Source organism: Sycon ciliatum, chromosome 2, assembly GCF_964019385.1.
Source record: "Sycon ciliatum chromosome 2, ocSycCili1.1, whole genome shotgun sequence".
NCBI lineage: Eukaryota > Metazoa > Porifera > Calcarea > Leucosolenida > Sycettidae > Sycon > Sycon ciliatum.
This window is the reverse complement of record NC_088644.1, coordinates 30969236-30987066: the sequence shown is the minus strand read 5'-3', so window position 1 is coordinate 30987066 and position 17831 is coordinate 30969236. Positions and strand designations below refer to the sequence as shown.

Below are 17831 nucleotides of genomic sequence, written 5' to 3'. Positions count from 1 at the left end.
GAAGGCATAGCATTGCCCTTGGCAACGGGATCAGCAACCACCCAGTCGAGTGGTCACCATATGCGACAAGTTTTTACAAGTTTTACTGTGCATGCACCTGTACTAGCAGCCCCTATTCGCCCAGTATTGTCACAGGCATGCAACAGTATTCAAACTCTCTTCATGGCCACCCTGGATGCTACAGATCTACCCTCATTAGTAGACAACCACGGGGTTTCAATTATTTTGTCTTTACAATATAACCAGTTTTACTATCCGGATTTGCACGTACGACTGTTTAAAAAAATGCATTTCAGGCGTCAGGGGATTTCGGATCGTTGTCTACTAATGAGGTTTGTCTTGTACCCGATGTCGTACTAACGAGGGTAGACCTCTACGTGCCTCAAGCACTCCATAGTCCAAGCTGTTAAATGGAGTGTATTGCTAGCTGCTGCAAAGCGCTGCATTCTACTCGACACGTCAGTGGCTCAGTACAGGTAACATGTTTGAAACTCACAGCCTGCGACAGCATGTTGAAGCCTTCTCGATGCTGACACAGCTCACCATACAGATGCACCGGGAGCAGTAACTGGACGTTGTGAGGTGCATACCTGAACAAAACACCGCCGTTGAACAAACAACCATCACATTGTCAAACACTGCCCGTGTCATCTTCACCCTACATGTCAATGGCAATGAGCCTGGCTGTAACACAATGTATGTTGCACTGTTGCACCTACGAAGTACAGCACAGTGTTAATTGGGGGTTTAACCACTCCCTTGAGGAGCAGCAGCAAGTGGCAATCGAGAACAAGACATCAGACTGCCGCTAGCCACCACCAGTGTTACTTACTGTTCTTCTTCACAGTCCAGTGAACGCCTTGCGTAGTGGCCCTCCGGCAGATGCTTGAACGAGAGCAGCGTCTGCGTTAGCTGTGTCTCGGCCGAGACAACATATGCCAGACATTCACTCTACGCACACAGGGATACAAGCACACATGTGAGGATGGAGATACGAGCAATTTTTCTATTTTCTGGCGAATTCTTGATTGTTAATGTCTGAGAATTGTGTTACATGTGGCACTGCCGGTGATAACACAGTCCACTGCTGGTGATAACACAGTCCACTGCCGGTGATAACACAGTCCACTGCCGGTGATAACACAGTCCACTGCCGGTGATAACACAGTCCACTGCCGGTGATAACACAGTCCACTGCCGGTGATAACACAGTCCACTGCCGGTGATAACACAGTCCACTGCCGGTGATAACACAGTCCACTGCCGGTGATAACACAGTCCACTGCCGGTGATAACACAGTCCACTGCCGGTGATAACACAGTCCACTGCCGGTGATAACACAGTCCACTGCCGGTGATAACACAGTCCACTGCCGGTGATAACACAGTCTTCTCCTCTTCCACCTCTCCAGTGTACACTTGCCTCTCATAGCATTATTTCCCAATCATGAACTTGGTTAGAAATTTAGAGCTGGCTCTCGTATTCTGTACCCCCCCCCCCCTCCCCCGGCCCTGAACTACCCTGTATAGGTGATGTTGGTAGCTGGCTCTCGTATTCTGTACCCCAGTCCTGAACTACCCTGTATACGTTGTCATGGCCCAGACTCGTAGATCCACAATTTGGCAAATGCAGAGGTCCACTGTAACATCACCCTCACTCCTGTAACATTGCTCTAGGCAACGCGCCGTGCTCTCTCGGTGTGTGAATGAGGAATTGACTGTGAACAGGTGAACGTAGCCCTGCCTTACCGTGAGCCAGCTCTCCATTTCCTGAGAGATGAAATTCATTGCCTTGAGTAGGATGAAACCAGAGGAACATGATAAGAACCTGGAAATTTAGCACAACAGCAACAGTAACGGTAGCAGCAGCAGCAGCAGCAGCAGCAGCAAAAGAATGAACAGTCAAATTGAAACCTGATGTGCTACAGAGCGAAAGTGACAGCATATTGCCAGTTACAATCTTACTGCACAACATACATTAGCTTTCTACCTGGAAGTAACACAAGCATACACGACCAGTTTGATGATTGCCTCGGAACCATTCTCACCAGCAAAACACCTACCGCCAAATAGACTCCTGCTACAGCCTCTAGAAACTCAGCGCTGAGAATTTCCAACAATAGTCTGCCTTTGCAAAGTTTGGTAGTCAACCAACCATCCTGCATGTCACGGTAGAAGTCTCTTTGGCGGCAGGTATTTTTACTACTCACTGATCGAGAGAACCCTGATCCGAGCGAGTACCTGCATACTTCGGTAATCATCTTACCCCTATCTCACCCGCCGGGTGAAAACCGTTCTGAGGCAATCGTCAAATGCACACCTCTTACTACGTGGTCCGTTGCACACATGACCCTGCATCGTAACAGGGTACCATACTTGATGGATGTCAAGTCACCCACTTGATGTCAGTGCATACATGTATGGGCTGTTCCGGGGCTACTACTTGCAGGCCATGCTTCTGTATTTACTACATTGCTCTTCTGTATTTAACACATTTTTCTCGTGATTTTATCGAGGAAGATATTTCTTTGTTGCAACTTGACACACATAAGTTGGACTTACATACATGTACAATCATGTATTCAATCTTTTTAATACTATCATGTGGAGTGTTTCTTCAATTTCACAGCGTGTTTCCAGGCAGAAGATGCAGCTCCTAATGGGGTATTCACACGACAGGCACTTGCACGTTTTACAGGGAGTGACACACGAGAAAAGTGACTGTGTGGATTCACACAGCTGCACTCGACGACAGGCACGTTTGCATTTTTGAATGCTTCACCGACCAGTAGCCATGGGTATTTCAAATTTTCAAAACACACATACGACAATTATCATGCTCTAATGAGCCGCGTAAAAAATCAAGTCTTGTTTCTCGCTTTTTGGTGTAAATGTACTCGTGCACACCACGATTATCGTGAAAGTGGGCCCCCAGCTCGCTTTCACTTTTCAGCCACTTTCAGGCACTTTTCTCGTTCACAGGTAAAATACCATAGCAACTTTCCGGTGCACGTGGATTTGCGTCGTGTGAATACCCCATAAAGCGGTGGGAGGTGAGTAGATCAGACCCACCACCAAAGTAGTCAAAGGCCAAAAATCCCATTTGCTGCATCCATGCTTCCTTCGTGCCAGGCCACGAGTTCCCAATTAACTGTGGGTCGCAGCACGGCTGGAAAAATCCTTTCGCTTCCAAGCAGGACTTGAACCTGGTACCCTCTGTTTCTCAATCATGATCTTAGACCATCCCCCTGTACCTGCCTGCCTGGACCTTTTTGAGGGTGGTGGCGTCCCAGCGGATGCGGAAATTTCGGTCTCCAGCCGAGTCTCACGCGAACCGCGAATCTTCTTCATCTTTTCCAGGCAGCTCGTACTGTAAAACCGCGAACTCGACACGGGACCCACAAAATCGCTTACTGTACAAGCAGAAATATTCGTCTGGAATTTAATTTCGTCTTTTTCGTCCAAGGAGCTGTTGGACTAAATTAAATGCCGGACTAATATTGATTTGTCCAGCTTTTCCATACACTCTTATGATCCATGGACGAAATTTACAACCGGACGAACTCCCTTTCTTTGGAGTTGGACGAAATTATTGACCGACGAAATTTTCTGCTTATACAGTATTCTTTTGAATAGACTGTAAGTGCATTTCATCTTCATGAGTAGTACCTGAGAAACAGAGAGCGTCCTTTCTGGCCAAGATGAAGAAGGGCTGGTTGAAGGCTCACCAGCATCTTCAAGCATGCCTGCAGGAAAATGGCGAAAGCAAACACAGCACAAAAATCATTCTCACTCATGCCTGAATCAACAGCAATCAGAGGCCAAAACTGGTGCACATATGCACACACATGTGCACACATATGCACACACATGTGCACACATGTGCACACATATGCACACACATATGCACATACAAACACACACACGCACGCATGCGCTCATGCGCACGCACGCTCACACACACACACACACGCACACACATGTGCGCACACACACAGACACACACATACACACACACACACACGCACACACACTCAAACACACACAAACACACACACACACTCACACACACACACTCACACAAACACAAACAAGCTACACCGGCCATCACACCGTGTTGTACCTCGTCCTGACAGGCCTCGTCGAGCACAGAGAGGGCCGCTTCCGCTATGTTCGGCTCAACGTCGTAAAGCTGTAGTGTCAGCGCCTCCATTCCCCAAGTGCGAAAGAAGGGCTGCCGGGCGCGGAAGAATACACGCATGTGCTCCGTAGCGTACAGACGTACCTCCTGCAAACACGCAACGAAACAAGAGAATATCGGATCACCATCATATGACATACCACAAAAACCTATTCTTGAAGGGCACCATGGAAAAAAGACCAGATCAAATTCAAAGTATGTATGGTGTATCAATAGCAAAGCTGGCTCAGCCAATATGCCTTAGTTGAGAATAGCAGTACATGTACCTTGGGAGAGCCAGTCAGCAGTTTGGAGAGAATGATGCGGGAGTAGCTGTCTTGCTTGTAGTCCAGAGAGGCGATAAGCAGTCGCTGGGCATCGGGCCGTGCAGCAATGTCACACACATCCAGCAAGCTGTGCACGGAAAGCAAACAACAGGGATGCACACACCCATACACAGACACACACACAGACACACACACACACACACACACACACGCACACACACACACACGGACATGCATGCACACACAGACACAGACACACGCACACACATGCAAACGTACACGCACGCACATGCACTTGTTCACTGCCAAAAACCGGTCATGCGGGTCTCCCGGAAATGGGAGAGGTTAAAAAAGAATCTTGGAAAGATAACGCAATAGGCCGTGGAATTGCCCATTGGTCAATCAGGTAGCATAATAATGTAACTTACTTCCTCCGTTAACAAAAACTTCGTGATGGATTTTGATGGATATGAAAACGCTTAGAACAGGTCAAGAACAGTTTGTATCGACTGCAAATCACTGGACGAAGGTGATTCAGCCTATGTACAGCGTCTTTACAAGAGAAACTGTTAGCGGAATGAGCAGAGAGTTCAGTTTGCGTCGCTTTCGCTCGATTCATTTTTGACCTGCGTCGCTTTCGCTCGATTCATTTTTGACCTGCGTCGCTGTCGTCATCTGCTGCACGCGAGTCGTCATCTGCTGTACGCGAGTCGTCATCTCTCTAGAGTCGTTGTTCAGCTCCTTTCAGCCTTGCCTCAGCTTCTTTGATCACACTCCGCTGACCTTGATGTCGCCGTCGTTCAGGTAAGTTGGCTTTCAAGCTACGTGATCCGCCGCGATGGCGATTACTCGTTTCCACCCGGGAGTCGTGAATAATATTTTACGACCCCCTGGTTTCATCTTCGCTCTCCAGAACTCCGCGAAACGAGGAGTAAAGGCACAGCCAAACTGATTCCATTTTCTCTAATGGATACCACCCCTGAACGGCAGCGGCTAGCAAGTCCAGTCGACTTTCTTTAGCCACGAGACTCGCATCGGACTGCAGACTTCTGAAAGAATGCATGGTCATCAGCATTCGAATCTGGACTTTGCGCAGGTTGAACAAGAACTTGAGTTCAGAATTGTTTTCATTGAGCCGTGCGATCGGAGCAGCTCCTTGTTCACTCGCTCATTGTGTGGGCTCGCTGCTCCGTTTTATCGCTCTCTATCACTCTCCAACTTACTCAGCGCTAAAGTGGTAGAGAGGCCAAGCAGCGCAATATCCCCTCGGAATAGCGGTATTTCAGTTTCGCTCGCCATGACTGTCATCACCTATGTTTCCACAGCGCAACCATCGATTCCGCTCGGCTTGTTGTGAAAGGTCGCTTTCCTTGCATTGTACCTCTGTCATGGCATGCCAGGGAAGGCCAAGAAAGTGATTGCGGCTTATTTCACGGCAGTTTGTGCCCAAATCAGCCCCTCAAAATTCCATCACGAAGTTTTTGTTAACGGAGGAAGTATATTCTTCAGAAAGCTGCCCGCCTATCATGTGAACAACATCAACATGCTCCTACACCATACCCTTCAACATGCTCCTACGCCATACCCTTCAACATGCTCCTACGCCATACCCTTCAACATGCTCCTACGCCATATCCTTCACCATGCTCCTACACCATACCCTTCACCATACTCCTACACCATACCCTTCACCATGCTCCTACACCATACCCTTCACCATGCTCCTACACCATACCCTTCAACTCACATTTTGAATACATTGTGCTTCTCCAGCAGTGCAATTCCCGAGCGAGTCGCAGACAAATGTCCCAGGAACAGAAAATAATCTCTCGCCAATTTGTTCGCCAGCCTGTCTTCGGAGAAGAGGATTGCACTGGAATACGAATGCGTGCAGAGCTACAGAGGGAAGAAACAAACAGAAAGCACAAATGGCACACAACAACGAGAACTTCTCCTGACGAAGTAGCCAATATGGAATATGCAAAAGCAGCAAAACATGCGTTCATGCATATGAGCACAATGCTGCTTCAAGCCACATGGGAATGCATACATGGGAATGCATACATGGGAATGCATTGTATGTGCATAAGCAACTTGTTGCTAAAAAGCCTCATAGGAGTGAACGCAGCCAAAGTTAACTTGCAGGTATCAAGGACGTGCACCTCCCCGGACTCTCTGAAGCACTACTAACTGTACAGGAGAACTGTCAAGAAGCTCTACTGCCTACTGCCTTGGCAAAAAAGACAACAGAGATACTGATACCTGGATGACGTGACCTTAGGGCATGGCTGTGTACTGGGCTGTCGGGACAGTGATGATGAGAGTGCCTGCCGTGGATGGCACGTCTTGCCGACTGACAATTCAAATACCTGATTGCGTTACTGTCCAGGACTGCAGCAGCAGCAGTGCGAACGCTGAAGAGCGGCCATTGGGCGGTGATTGGGTGGCACTGGTGCTAGTACGCAGGAGGATTTGAAATCTGTGAACAAGCCAGCTGATGATGGATGACAAAGAGTAATGGCTAGCAGGGACACAACTCAAACTGTGAATGGACACGCTATAACACCAAGTCCACATCCGAAATCAGATTAAAAAATGGAGAAGGAATTTGGAGAAGAAATTTGCGGCACAAAAAAAACAAAAACAAAAGAAAAGTACAAAGAAAAGGAGAGGCGCGAAGTAGGTAGTTGGCAGTGAACCTGGCTTGACACACCGGCGATAACCCATGGCTGTGAACGGTGGGATGATGACCAGTGAATGCCCAGTGATGGTGACACTGAGACTGGCATGACAGCGGGCATCTAGAGACCAGCAATGACATAATGGCAGCAGATGGCCCAGAACAAATTGTCAATACTGGACTTTTCCACTGAGACACCTTGGTGCCCGCTCAAGAGTTTATTCAGCATAGGAAAGGGCAGGCACTGGGTAAGGAGTCTCACCTCTTGAAGAGCCAATATAACTTCTTGAAGCCAGTCAAGAAGAACCTTGGGTCCCTGGACACAGCAACACAACAAAAAACTAATTCAAGCTTGAGCATGGCATTTCAGCACCAAGAAAATCAGTGCAAAGTACGGAGATGAGTACAAGGCTACGAGTCGGGGGGGGGGGGGGGGGGGGGGACTGGATAAGGGCTGTGAATGCCTTCTGCTCGGCAAACCAGAAGCAATTGGTTTGCGTTGCCCGTTCTTAGAGACGCCTATTTGTACGAGGAATCACGTGTGCAATTTCGTACTTCTAGGGGGAAATGGAGTTCAGGTGCTCCTAACGTTAGGAACAAGTTCCACTGCACTATGCTAACAAGTAAAAACCATCAAGATATTTACTACCTTGTATGCCAAAAAGTAAAACTGTAGCGACCTCGCTGCATGACGTCAGCTCTCTCACTAAGTTATACGCATGCGCATGAAACATTTCTTCCACTTTTGTTCTAAATATACAACAACTGTTAGAGAAAGTTGCCCTCTGCTCCGAGTTGTAATTCATTAGGCTCCAGGGTGGTACGTCCCTGGAATCATCTGTCTCCCCGTGAACAGATATTATGACTTCTGCCACCTCGGGTGCCTACAAATTTAGTAAAAAACCATCCCAGATATCTGTGCAGAACGCAACGCTTGTATAGCCCACACACTGCAGTCCAGGGCATTAAGTACATGATTGTACTCACGTCGTCAGAGCCAGAGGCAGCAGCCAGACGCACAACCAGCTGTGCGCCGACCTGCGAGTACACGGATGCACTGGGTGCTTTCTGACTAAGGCTACTGTATTGTGTAGAACTGGGCAGGTAGAAGTGCATCACACGCCGCAACATTCTGAAAACGAACAAACAGCAGAAACAGTGATGCTGAATACGGTGTAGCCCAAAAATATGTACAGTGCAACCTGGCAAAGGCGACCGCTCAAGGAACCTTGTATACAGGCGGTCTCCTTATCCAGGGTAATTTGACTGGAAATAGTATCCCCTGGTCATATTTTTAGTGGGTAGTCGCCTTATCAGAGTGGTCGCCTTGACAGGTTCTACTGTACTCACAAAATCATACACCACCCAAAACGGTCTCTAGGCAACAAGTATTTTATTACTTCAGTTAATACTTCAGTATTATTATTACACCTTCCAGTGGCTAAAGATGAATCAGTGCCAATATAGATGAGGAGGGGGCGTTTGCCAGCCATGGCGTAGAAAGAAAGTATAAGAAGTGTGGTGGTGCACCAATACATGTACCATGGTAAGTAACAGAGGAAAGGGAGCAGTACAGCCGACATGAGACGACCCAGACTAAACAGGTATACTGAATATTGAATTGGAATGTTGAAATGCTGCTTTGCAAGATTGCGAAACGAGTTTATTCAAAGAACGGTCCTGGTGGCGAGGGTCAATTTTTGCCAAGCCCTTTTCAAATTGCTCAACTGTCAAGTAAAAGGAAAGATGTTGTTAGACAATGCTTGGGACACGATGTAACACTCACTTTGGAGCCAGCTCCTCAATCTTCTTTACGGTAAGGCACGGGATCTGCAAGAAGAGCGGAGCATATTGGTGAAGTAGACAGGTGTCATGTCAAATCACATTACACGTCATGTGCATGGCAGACACAAAGAGATGGACGGACGACCGGGTACACACAGACAAACATAGAGACAAACGGACGGACATAGAGACAAACAGAGAGACAAACAGAGAGACAAACAGACATGCAGACAGACAACCAGATATACAGACAAACAGACAGACAGACAGACAAACAGGCAGAGAGCCAGGCAGATCAACAAGAGCTCGATAGTCCACTCAATGGCATCCCAGCAAAGGTCCAGCTAGAAGATTCATAAAACACAACACAGCACATACAGTAAAATCCCGCCAGAGCGTCCCTACCTCCGCGACCCTTGAGTAGGTCCAGGTGGGGAGGGGCGGATGGGCGAGTCCTACTTGCCGCATTCGGTACTACATAAAAAAAGTACTCGCCCTACGAAAACTGTGCGTGCGTCTCGTACACCAACCAAAGGACAAGAGCGGGGAGTTGTACAGACCCATCAAAACCCAGGATTTGTGTGATCCCTGGTCAAGAGGGTGTGAACTGTTGAGTACATTTCCAACGGGGTCGAGCCCGTGTCTGCAGTGCGGCACGGTATCGCGGTTCACATAGCCATACGAGGATTCTCACTTCCCTGACAAGAATTCAGGGAGGGGTGCATGGGAGAGACGGGGCGCTCTGGCGGGATTTTACGGTACATGTACATGGACGAGATGAAGCACACACAGGAGAAAATCGATAAAAATGATCCAGGTGTACATTCGTCAATCCATTGTGACGGTATTGCGTGGTGCACACAACCAGACTGAGAGACACCACCAGGCAAAAGGTATATATTCACGGGGACTTACGCGTATTGCTACAGCTAGGGAAGGCCAGTTCCAGTCGGTGTACTCCTGTCCAGTACCCTGAGCGAACAATGCAATCACATTCAAGAACTATTTTAATATTTTCTTGCGGGGAATCTCACACTCTTTACATGGGGAGACACTGACCGCTGACACCATCTTCTTCAATGGCAATGCATAATAATTATGTGCAAGATGTATCCGAGATCTTCCAGAGATAGCAAGCTCCACGCCGGGAGAGGACAACCAGTGGCGGGTTTAGGGGGGGGGGGGGGGGGCGCCCCCCCCCCCTCAAAAATTTCGACCTAGGTTTCGAAAAATAATACAGGGCGCGCGCCGGGTCGAGCTAGACTAGGCTCGGGGCGCGCGTGCCGCGCGGCCTGAAACGATTGTCCAAAAGCGGTTGCACGGTGCTAGTACAGTACGAGTACACTGTACAGTCTACACAGACTACAGAGCTAGAGACAGAGTAGAGTCTACGTACAGTGAGCATGCACGGCTACAGTACAGAAACACGGTGACCTGACTGTGTACTGTTGTACAGTGTGATCCCTGCTGGGACGCGCTCGACGCGTCTTCAACGGTACAAACATCGAAGAAAAGTCTTCGATCGAGTCAACCAAAACACGATTCGAATGCCGAGGGCTCAGGCGATCATCCTCGTTCGAATCGTGTTTTGGTTGACTCGAAGGCTTTTCTTCGATGTCTCAGGGACATCCCAAAAGGCCAAGCTCTAGCCAGCAGAGCCTGGAATTTTTGTAAAGCGTTCCTGTGGCGGCGCAACTCCTGCTGCCGCTCCAACAGGAAACAGTGGGAGTGATGAAGTCGCTGTTATTCCAGACAATCCAGTTGAACTTTCGGAGCGGACTGACAGTCAAACTCCGCCAGACGTGGAAGAACCTGTTGTCAGCGAGCAGCCAGAACATAAAGAACAGCGCACAGTGACAAGTACCGCTGCCTATGTAAAGGATGCTTTGAGAGCGGTGAGAAATTGTTGGACTCGCATATTAAAACAAAAGAAAAAAGCAGTTGATTCGCTCACATAACGGCAAATTTGAAGTTTACAATGTACATTTGTTGCTGCGTGTACAGAAATACTGCTCGTGAGTCGTGGTGTGTGAGATTTACGGCTTGTTGTTGTTGTTTATTTTTACTTCACCAAATGAACAGACAGAGATGCCTTCTCACCTGCCCCGGCATAGGACAGGTTCTCACAGAATGATGAAGGGATGATATGCAAGGGAAAACAAGAAAATTAATGATAATAATAATAATAACTTATAAGACAGAAAGGACCAAAAGAAGAAAGGGAAAAATTTATATCAAGAACAATTTCATGGAGTCAGAAATAGAAAGACAATAATTTCATGGAGTCAAAGAATAGAAAGACAATCTCATCGAGTCAGGAACACGTGGTTGATTTTATAGACATGCATGCACAAATGATTGATAGATGAGAAGGTTGGAATTTATGGCAGATAATAAAAGTTTAACGAGGACAAAGTAAGTATATCAATGGCAGAAAGAGCTTTTCGGAAGGGACCAGGGACACGTATCACTCTAAAATCAGAGGGGAGAGCGTTCCAGAGAATGCTTCCCCAAAACATCACGCTCGATCGTACCGCAGGCCCACCGTGGGGACTTGAAGCAAGTTCGACACTTGTCCCCGTGTGGTGCGCTGATCCTCCGGAACAATCTCTGGGGCCGTTCGGGTGAATAACTGTTGAAGAAGGGGCTACAGGAGGAGCTTCTTGACATTGATTTTCAAAATGGCTGACCTGGGACAGTAGCATGATGTCATCTACCCCCACCCCATCCCGCCTTGATCCCGGCCGCAACCCCCCCCCCCCCCCCCTAAGCCAAATCCTGGACACGCCACTGACAACTTCTTCAACATGACACCGATCTAGATCACCGGCATATCCGCACACCACAGCTGTAACAAAGTGAATTCCCAGAGCCATGCCAAAGGCGTGTGATGCCACGGAGGGACATAACACGGCCCTGGTGTAGTCAGGGTCCGATAGGACCGATACCCTTCATGGCGTATGGCTGGGCTGGCTATGTTCCCATATAACCAGGTGATCAAGATATCAGGTGAGAGTGGCAAAGAGGCATAGGTCAACTGTCAGCATAGCGAGGGCCCTGGTCCCTGAGCATAAGTTCGCTTGCAATTTCAAAAGCTACATGTTGGGTTTATTTCTTTGTTGTAATTCCATGGCTTACAGTACATGCCCCTATCTACAGCAGGTTAAATGTGCGAAGACCATGCATGTGGTTCATCTTACCACAATGTCGCGAAGGAGTACTATTATCGCGTTGTCGTCCATGTCCTGGAGGCATGGCGAAAATACACGCACGCGCATACATGCACCCACACACATACACGCCCAGCCACACACGTACACACCCACACACCCACACATGCAAGCATGAACCCGTCCGCAACCAAACACACATGCAGTCATGAGGCACAATCAATATGGGTAGGATTGGGAGAACTTCAAAATTAATCACAATCAAATTTCTAAATTGTTCATGTACAAACCAACTCAACCCGGGGTTAGCCCACCAACTTGAATGATTTCAACGGCCGTTTCAGGGTGCAATTATTCAAGAGGGTCTTTCGAGAGGGGCTCCTAATTGAGTGAGTACGGCATGCACATGGAAACAAAGTCGGCGCTACTGCAATTGTATAATATGTAATACCGTAAAATCCCGCCAGAGCACCCCGTCTCTCCCATCCGCCCCTCCCTGACTTCTTGTCAGGGACGTGATTGATTGTATCCTCGTATGACTCTGTCACAGTCTGTGATGCCGTACTGCACTGCAGACGCGTGCTCGACCCCGTTGGAAATGTACGCAACAGTGCCCACCCTCTTGACCAGGGATCGCACAAACCCTGAGTTTTGACTGGTCTGTACGACTCCTGGCTCTTGACCTTTGGTCGGTGTACGAGATGCACGAACAGTTTTCGTAGGGCGAGTACTTTTTCATGTAGTACTGAATGCGGCAAGTAGGACTTGCCCATCCGCCCCTCCCCACCTGAACCTACTCGAAGCGTCGAGGAGGTAGGGGCGCTCTGGCGGGATTTTACGGTACATGTAGTAAGTAATCAGTGCAAGTACAAAAATGAATAACAAAAGTGTACCTCGGGATAGTAGAGCCATTCGCCGCACTGTTGCTGCACACAGCAAAGAAACAAGAAACATTGATTTTTAATACCAAGAGAGGAAATGAAACAAGAAACATTGATTTTTAATACCAAGAAAGGAAATGATTGGGGCTGGACAATGGGCACAGCTTCAGACCGCTAGAATTACCTATTTCACAGTACATATACTCATACGCAATTAAAAGTTCAAATGTTTCGGCCCTTGAGTGGTTATTAGAGAAGGCATCAGTGCGTGTTCATTCGATGGAGTAATATAAAATGCCATACCATTACGCTGTTATTGTCTTTCACAGTATACACAGAACAAGAAGGGCAATCAAGGCTAGTTGGTCGCTACTCTGAGTTTCATGCTGTTACGCGATCATCAGGCAACAACGGTGCATCCTCCGGTCTTTCACAAAATAATTTTTTTTTATTCGTCCCCCTAATTCTGCCCTACAACAATTCTCTGTACATCTATCTGCCTGCCCGTCTGTGTGTCGATGTGGGTAGTGTGTACGTGTGCCGACTCGTCTCCCTCCTCTTTACTAACCTGTTGCAGCAGCTTGGTGATGTAGGGGTTCTTGGGAACGATGGGCTTCTTCCTGAACTGCCGGTGGTGATCCAACTGAGTCATGACATTTAGGGCACGGCTAAAGAGAGACAAACAACACAGCCATTAGCAATCAAACAACAACAGCAGCAAGAAGGAGGACAGCTGCTGACCGCCTTGGTCAAAGTGCTTACTGTCGACGTTCAGGCTCCTCATTCGGGTTTGTAGCCAGGCTGACCAGAGTGGGTAAACACATGCAGTCATCAGCATACTCGGGTGATAAGATCGTTGAGCACTGAACAGGGAAACACGATAACGACGACGACGACGACGAAGATAACAACAACAACACATAACTGTGGAATGAGGATAAGAATGGATGAAACTCATCAGAACAGAACAGTGCCTTTGAGAGAAGAAGAAAAAACATGATGCAGCCTCTTGGGCTTTTTGACTTGCAGTTGAAGAGGGGAGGGGGGGGGGGGGGGAGGATGCAGTGAAACCTGTCTAAGACGACCGCTCAAGGGACCTTCAAAACATGGTCTCTGTTACCAGGTGATCTCCTTATCCAGCGTCATTTGGCTGGAAATATCACCCCTTGGTCCTGGTTGCAGTGGTCTTCGGGGACAGGTGGTCGCCTTTTCCGAGTGGTCGCCTTGACAGGTTTTACTGTACTGCCGTGTTTCCCTGAATATAAGTCACACCTTTTTACACTAAACTTTCTCCGGCAAAGAAGGGTTGCGACTTGCAATCGAGTATGACTTCCTACTTTAAAATATATGAATATATTGAAACAATACGGCTCAAAGCTGAAAGTGGGGTGTGATTTATAATGGGGGAAATACGGTAGTGAGATTTAGAAAACAATCTCTCAAAGCATAAACATTGTGTGAATGCCTGGTGCTCACAAGTGAATTGGCAAATTGACAATTGACAAAGTAGTTACAATCATGGAGGCTTTGTCTTTTGGCCTTTCATTATTTGCTTTGCATCATATCACCAAGAGTAGATAAACAAGAGTGTGCAACTCGCGGATGGGTTGGCCCACGGCGGAATTTTTTGTTGACGTAATCTTTTCGACGACGCACGCACTGCGAGTCTTTCGGAAAGTTTTCCCTCGTGCTCTTGGCCGGGCTTTACACTACAAGGTCGGTGTCCAGCACGTGCTCTCACACTGCTCTGCGGCAAACCGCGCGTTTCTCTGAAAAAAGGTGACGTCAACAAAAAATTCCGCCGTGGGCGGGGTATCTGCAGATTGTGCGGGAGAGATCCGGAGTTGCACACTCTTGTTTATCTACTCTTGATATCACTAATGATGTACGGTAGGTTACTGGTAGGCTTTGGCATCCGTGCGCTAGTTGCAGCACCCATGAGCACCGATGTACCCTCGTATCGCCTGTGATCTCTTTACAGCACCCGTGCATTTTTGTGGAGCCTTTGCAGCTTTTCGCTGATCACTATGGCGTAGACTGTAGCCTTTTCCGTCACCTCAAGTCCATTTTCGGGACTTGGCATGAGATTGTCCCATGTCTGCATTTCCTTCATGTACAGTTGTAGGATGCACTCCGTATTATTCGTTGTGGAATATTGAAGGTTGTTAGATATTTCATGAATAATAATTGTCACAAACTATTGGTTCTCACCAAGCACTTGATTATACAGTCTTCTTTCTTCTTTCTATCGTGTCTTCTAAGTATTTTCCTTATTTTGCGCCATGGCACGCCTGCGACGTTTCCATGGCTCGCATGTACGACATTCGGTTTCTGGTCCGTTTTTTCCTGGTGCTTGTCTCCACTTGCCGTTTTCCGGTGCTTTGGTTTTCGCATTACATTGTCTAAGATGAGTTACAGTTTTGTTCTGTGAAGTAAGATAACCCAAGATGCGCTTGCGTTGAGCCAAATCCTTCTTACATTCCAACTTTGTAAATTGGTCCTTCGAGCCGGATCGCCGGATCCCAGCGAAGCTAGAGATGGCAGAGAGCAGTATTGGTCCTCAGCTGAAAATCGCCAAGGCGAAGGCGAAGACGGAGTACACCAACGTCCGCCGCGGGCTGCTGGTCTTCATCGTGGAAGAAACTGGGAGTGTGGATGAGATAAAGTATGGGCTACTGATGCTCGAGAATAGCATGAACTCAGTGCGGCAGCTTATGATGGCCCAGCAGCATCAGTAGCAGCCTCTTTTGGAGTGCATTCCTACCTGTCCCCGTTTGAGGCCTCTACGAGTACGATACCTTACCATAGCAGCCTGCCACTCGGAGTGCCGCAAGCGGCCCAAACACCGCAATGGACGCGGCCAGATATGGCAGTTACCCAGTGCCAGTGGCCTCCACCGTCTACTGCAGCTCCTTATTTAGTTGGGTCGACACAGCGGTCACCAGCTCAACCTGCGGCAGCGACACCAGTCAACGCCGCTTTTGGTGGACCGTCTCCATACAATGCAAGCGCACTGTACCAACAGTCAGCATTAGCACCCAATTATGGCCTGTATGGTGGACCCTCAAATGGACATGGATCGACTAATGCAACAGTACCAGGATAGACACCACTGCACCGCAAGGCAATGTACCATCGGATGTTTATCGCCATTTAGGAAAGATAAAAAATACCCACGTTTGACGGCGGCAAGAAGTTGTATGACACATGGCGTACGTCCTTCAACATATGCGTCGACCAGCAGCCACTGTACCGGAACTCAAGCGATTGCAGCTAAGACAATATCTGTCCGCTCCACCACTGAAGACGATCGAAACTTACGGGTACTTGGCAGCGGCTGACGCAGCAGCACTCCAGGGACGGGATCAGAGGTATGGCGGTGAGAAGCGTAAAACAGCTGTCCACATGTCCGCGCTCCAGGACATGCCAGCAATCCGCGGAAGGAGCTAGCATAAGGTACATTCCGCACGCAGCCGCAGCAGAAGCTGAGCCAAGATTTGTTAACAGCTTACCACCGGTGGCGTAGCGATAATAATGCTGTCGATTCGGTCGATTCCCTGCTGCAGTGCTTGGTTCGGGACGCAGATTTCCACACCGAAGCGGAGGAGACCCTTCAGAGTGTCTCACACAGCGTAGCAGCCACATGTCTGATGAGCAAGCCTGTCAAGTCAGACATTTCAACGGCAGCAGCTCTCACCGTCAAATCACCGAGCCTAGAATGTGTGGTTTGCGGCAGCGGACAGGAGTCTTCGCAATATTCTCTCTTGCATGATGTTCTCCGAGACGGTTAGCTCTACCAGCCTCTAGCTTTGTGTACATGTACTCTAATGAAGGAGAGGTCCTAGAAACCTCACAGCAGTGGCCAAACTTCAACAGTGCCCTCCAGTGTCTCCTGCACCCAATGTTAATTTCTGATCTGTGCTCAGTAGTCTGCCCAGCGTTAGCACCACTCTTCATTACTAGTAGTACTAGTACGTGGACTCGTCCTATCCTTCACATGGCAATATTGAAAGGGATGTGAATGAAAGGGATGTGAATGAAAGGGATGTGAATGAAAGGGATGTGAATGAAAGGGATGTGAATGAAAGGGATGTGAATGAAAGGGATGTGAATGAAAGGGATGTGAATGAAAGGGATGTGAATGAAAGGGATGTGAATGAAAGGGATGTGAATGAAAGGGATGTGAATGAAAGGGATGTGAATGAAAGGGATGTGAATGAAAGGGATGTGAATGAAAGGGATGTGAATGAAAGGGATGTGAATGAAAGGGATGTGAATGAAAGGGATGTGAATGAAAGGGATGTGAATGAAAGGGATGTGAATGAAAGGGATGTGAATGAAAGGGATGTGAATGAAAGGGATGTGAATGAAAGGGATGTGAATGAAAGGGATGTGAATGAAAGGGATGTGAATGAAAGGGATGTGAATACCACAATTAAACAGTAAACAGTACATCGCTCACCATGTGTAGGATCTCGCCAAGGAGCACTTGAGCATGTGTCCGTACGGTTGCACTGGCTGAAAGAGATACCTCTGATAAGCGCTGTCGCACATAACACAAATCCGCACGCACGCACACACACACACATGTACGTGCACACGCACATGCACACACACACACGTACATACACACGCGCACACACGTACACACACACACACAGGTGCGCGCACACGCACACACACACATACACACGCACGCAGACGCACACACACACACACACACACACACACACACACACACACACATCACATTACAGTATGATCAGTATGGTAGACATCAGACTCGATGAGAGTGAAACACTACTGTGCAGAAAGAACAATACCCTGCTCCTAAGCCACTAAAACCCC

General features: G+C 48.1%; 1 protein-coding gene across 1 annotated transcript in view; it reads right to left on the bottom strand.

Annotated features, from left to right (window-relative positions):
* LOC135809669 (rapamycin-insensitive companion of mTOR-like) overlaps window positions 1–17831 on the bottom strand; it is a 61365-nt gene that overhangs the window by 16680 nt on the left and 26854 nt on the right. Inside the window, exons 15-30 of the mRNA XM_065323076.1 lie at window positions 17446–17526; window positions 13746–13846; window positions 13552–13651; window positions 12996–13028; window positions 12133–12177; window positions 9848–9904; window positions 8934–8977; window positions 8135–8279; window positions 7410–7463; window positions 6215–6363; window positions 4468–4594; window positions 4124–4288; window positions 3670–3746; window positions 1750–1828; window positions 833–951; window positions 497–590 (exon numbers count right to left, since the gene is read on the bottom strand). Of these exons, the coding sequence (XP_065179148.1) occupies window positions 497–590; window positions 833–951; window positions 1750–1828; window positions 3670–3746; window positions 4124–4288; window positions 4468–4594; window positions 6215–6363; window positions 7410–7463; window positions 8135–8279; window positions 8934–8977; window positions 9848–9904; window positions 12133–12177; window positions 12996–13028; window positions 13552–13651; window positions 13746–13846; window positions 17446–17526 (1470 nt within the window). The remainder of the gene's footprint in view (window positions 1–496; window positions 591–832; window positions 952–1749; window positions 1829–3669; window positions 3747–4123; window positions 4289–4467; window positions 4595–6214; window positions 6364–7409; window positions 7464–8134; window positions 8280–8933; window positions 8978–9847; window positions 9905–12132; window positions 12178–12995; window positions 13029–13551; window positions 13652–13745; window positions 13847–17445; window positions 17527–17831) is intronic.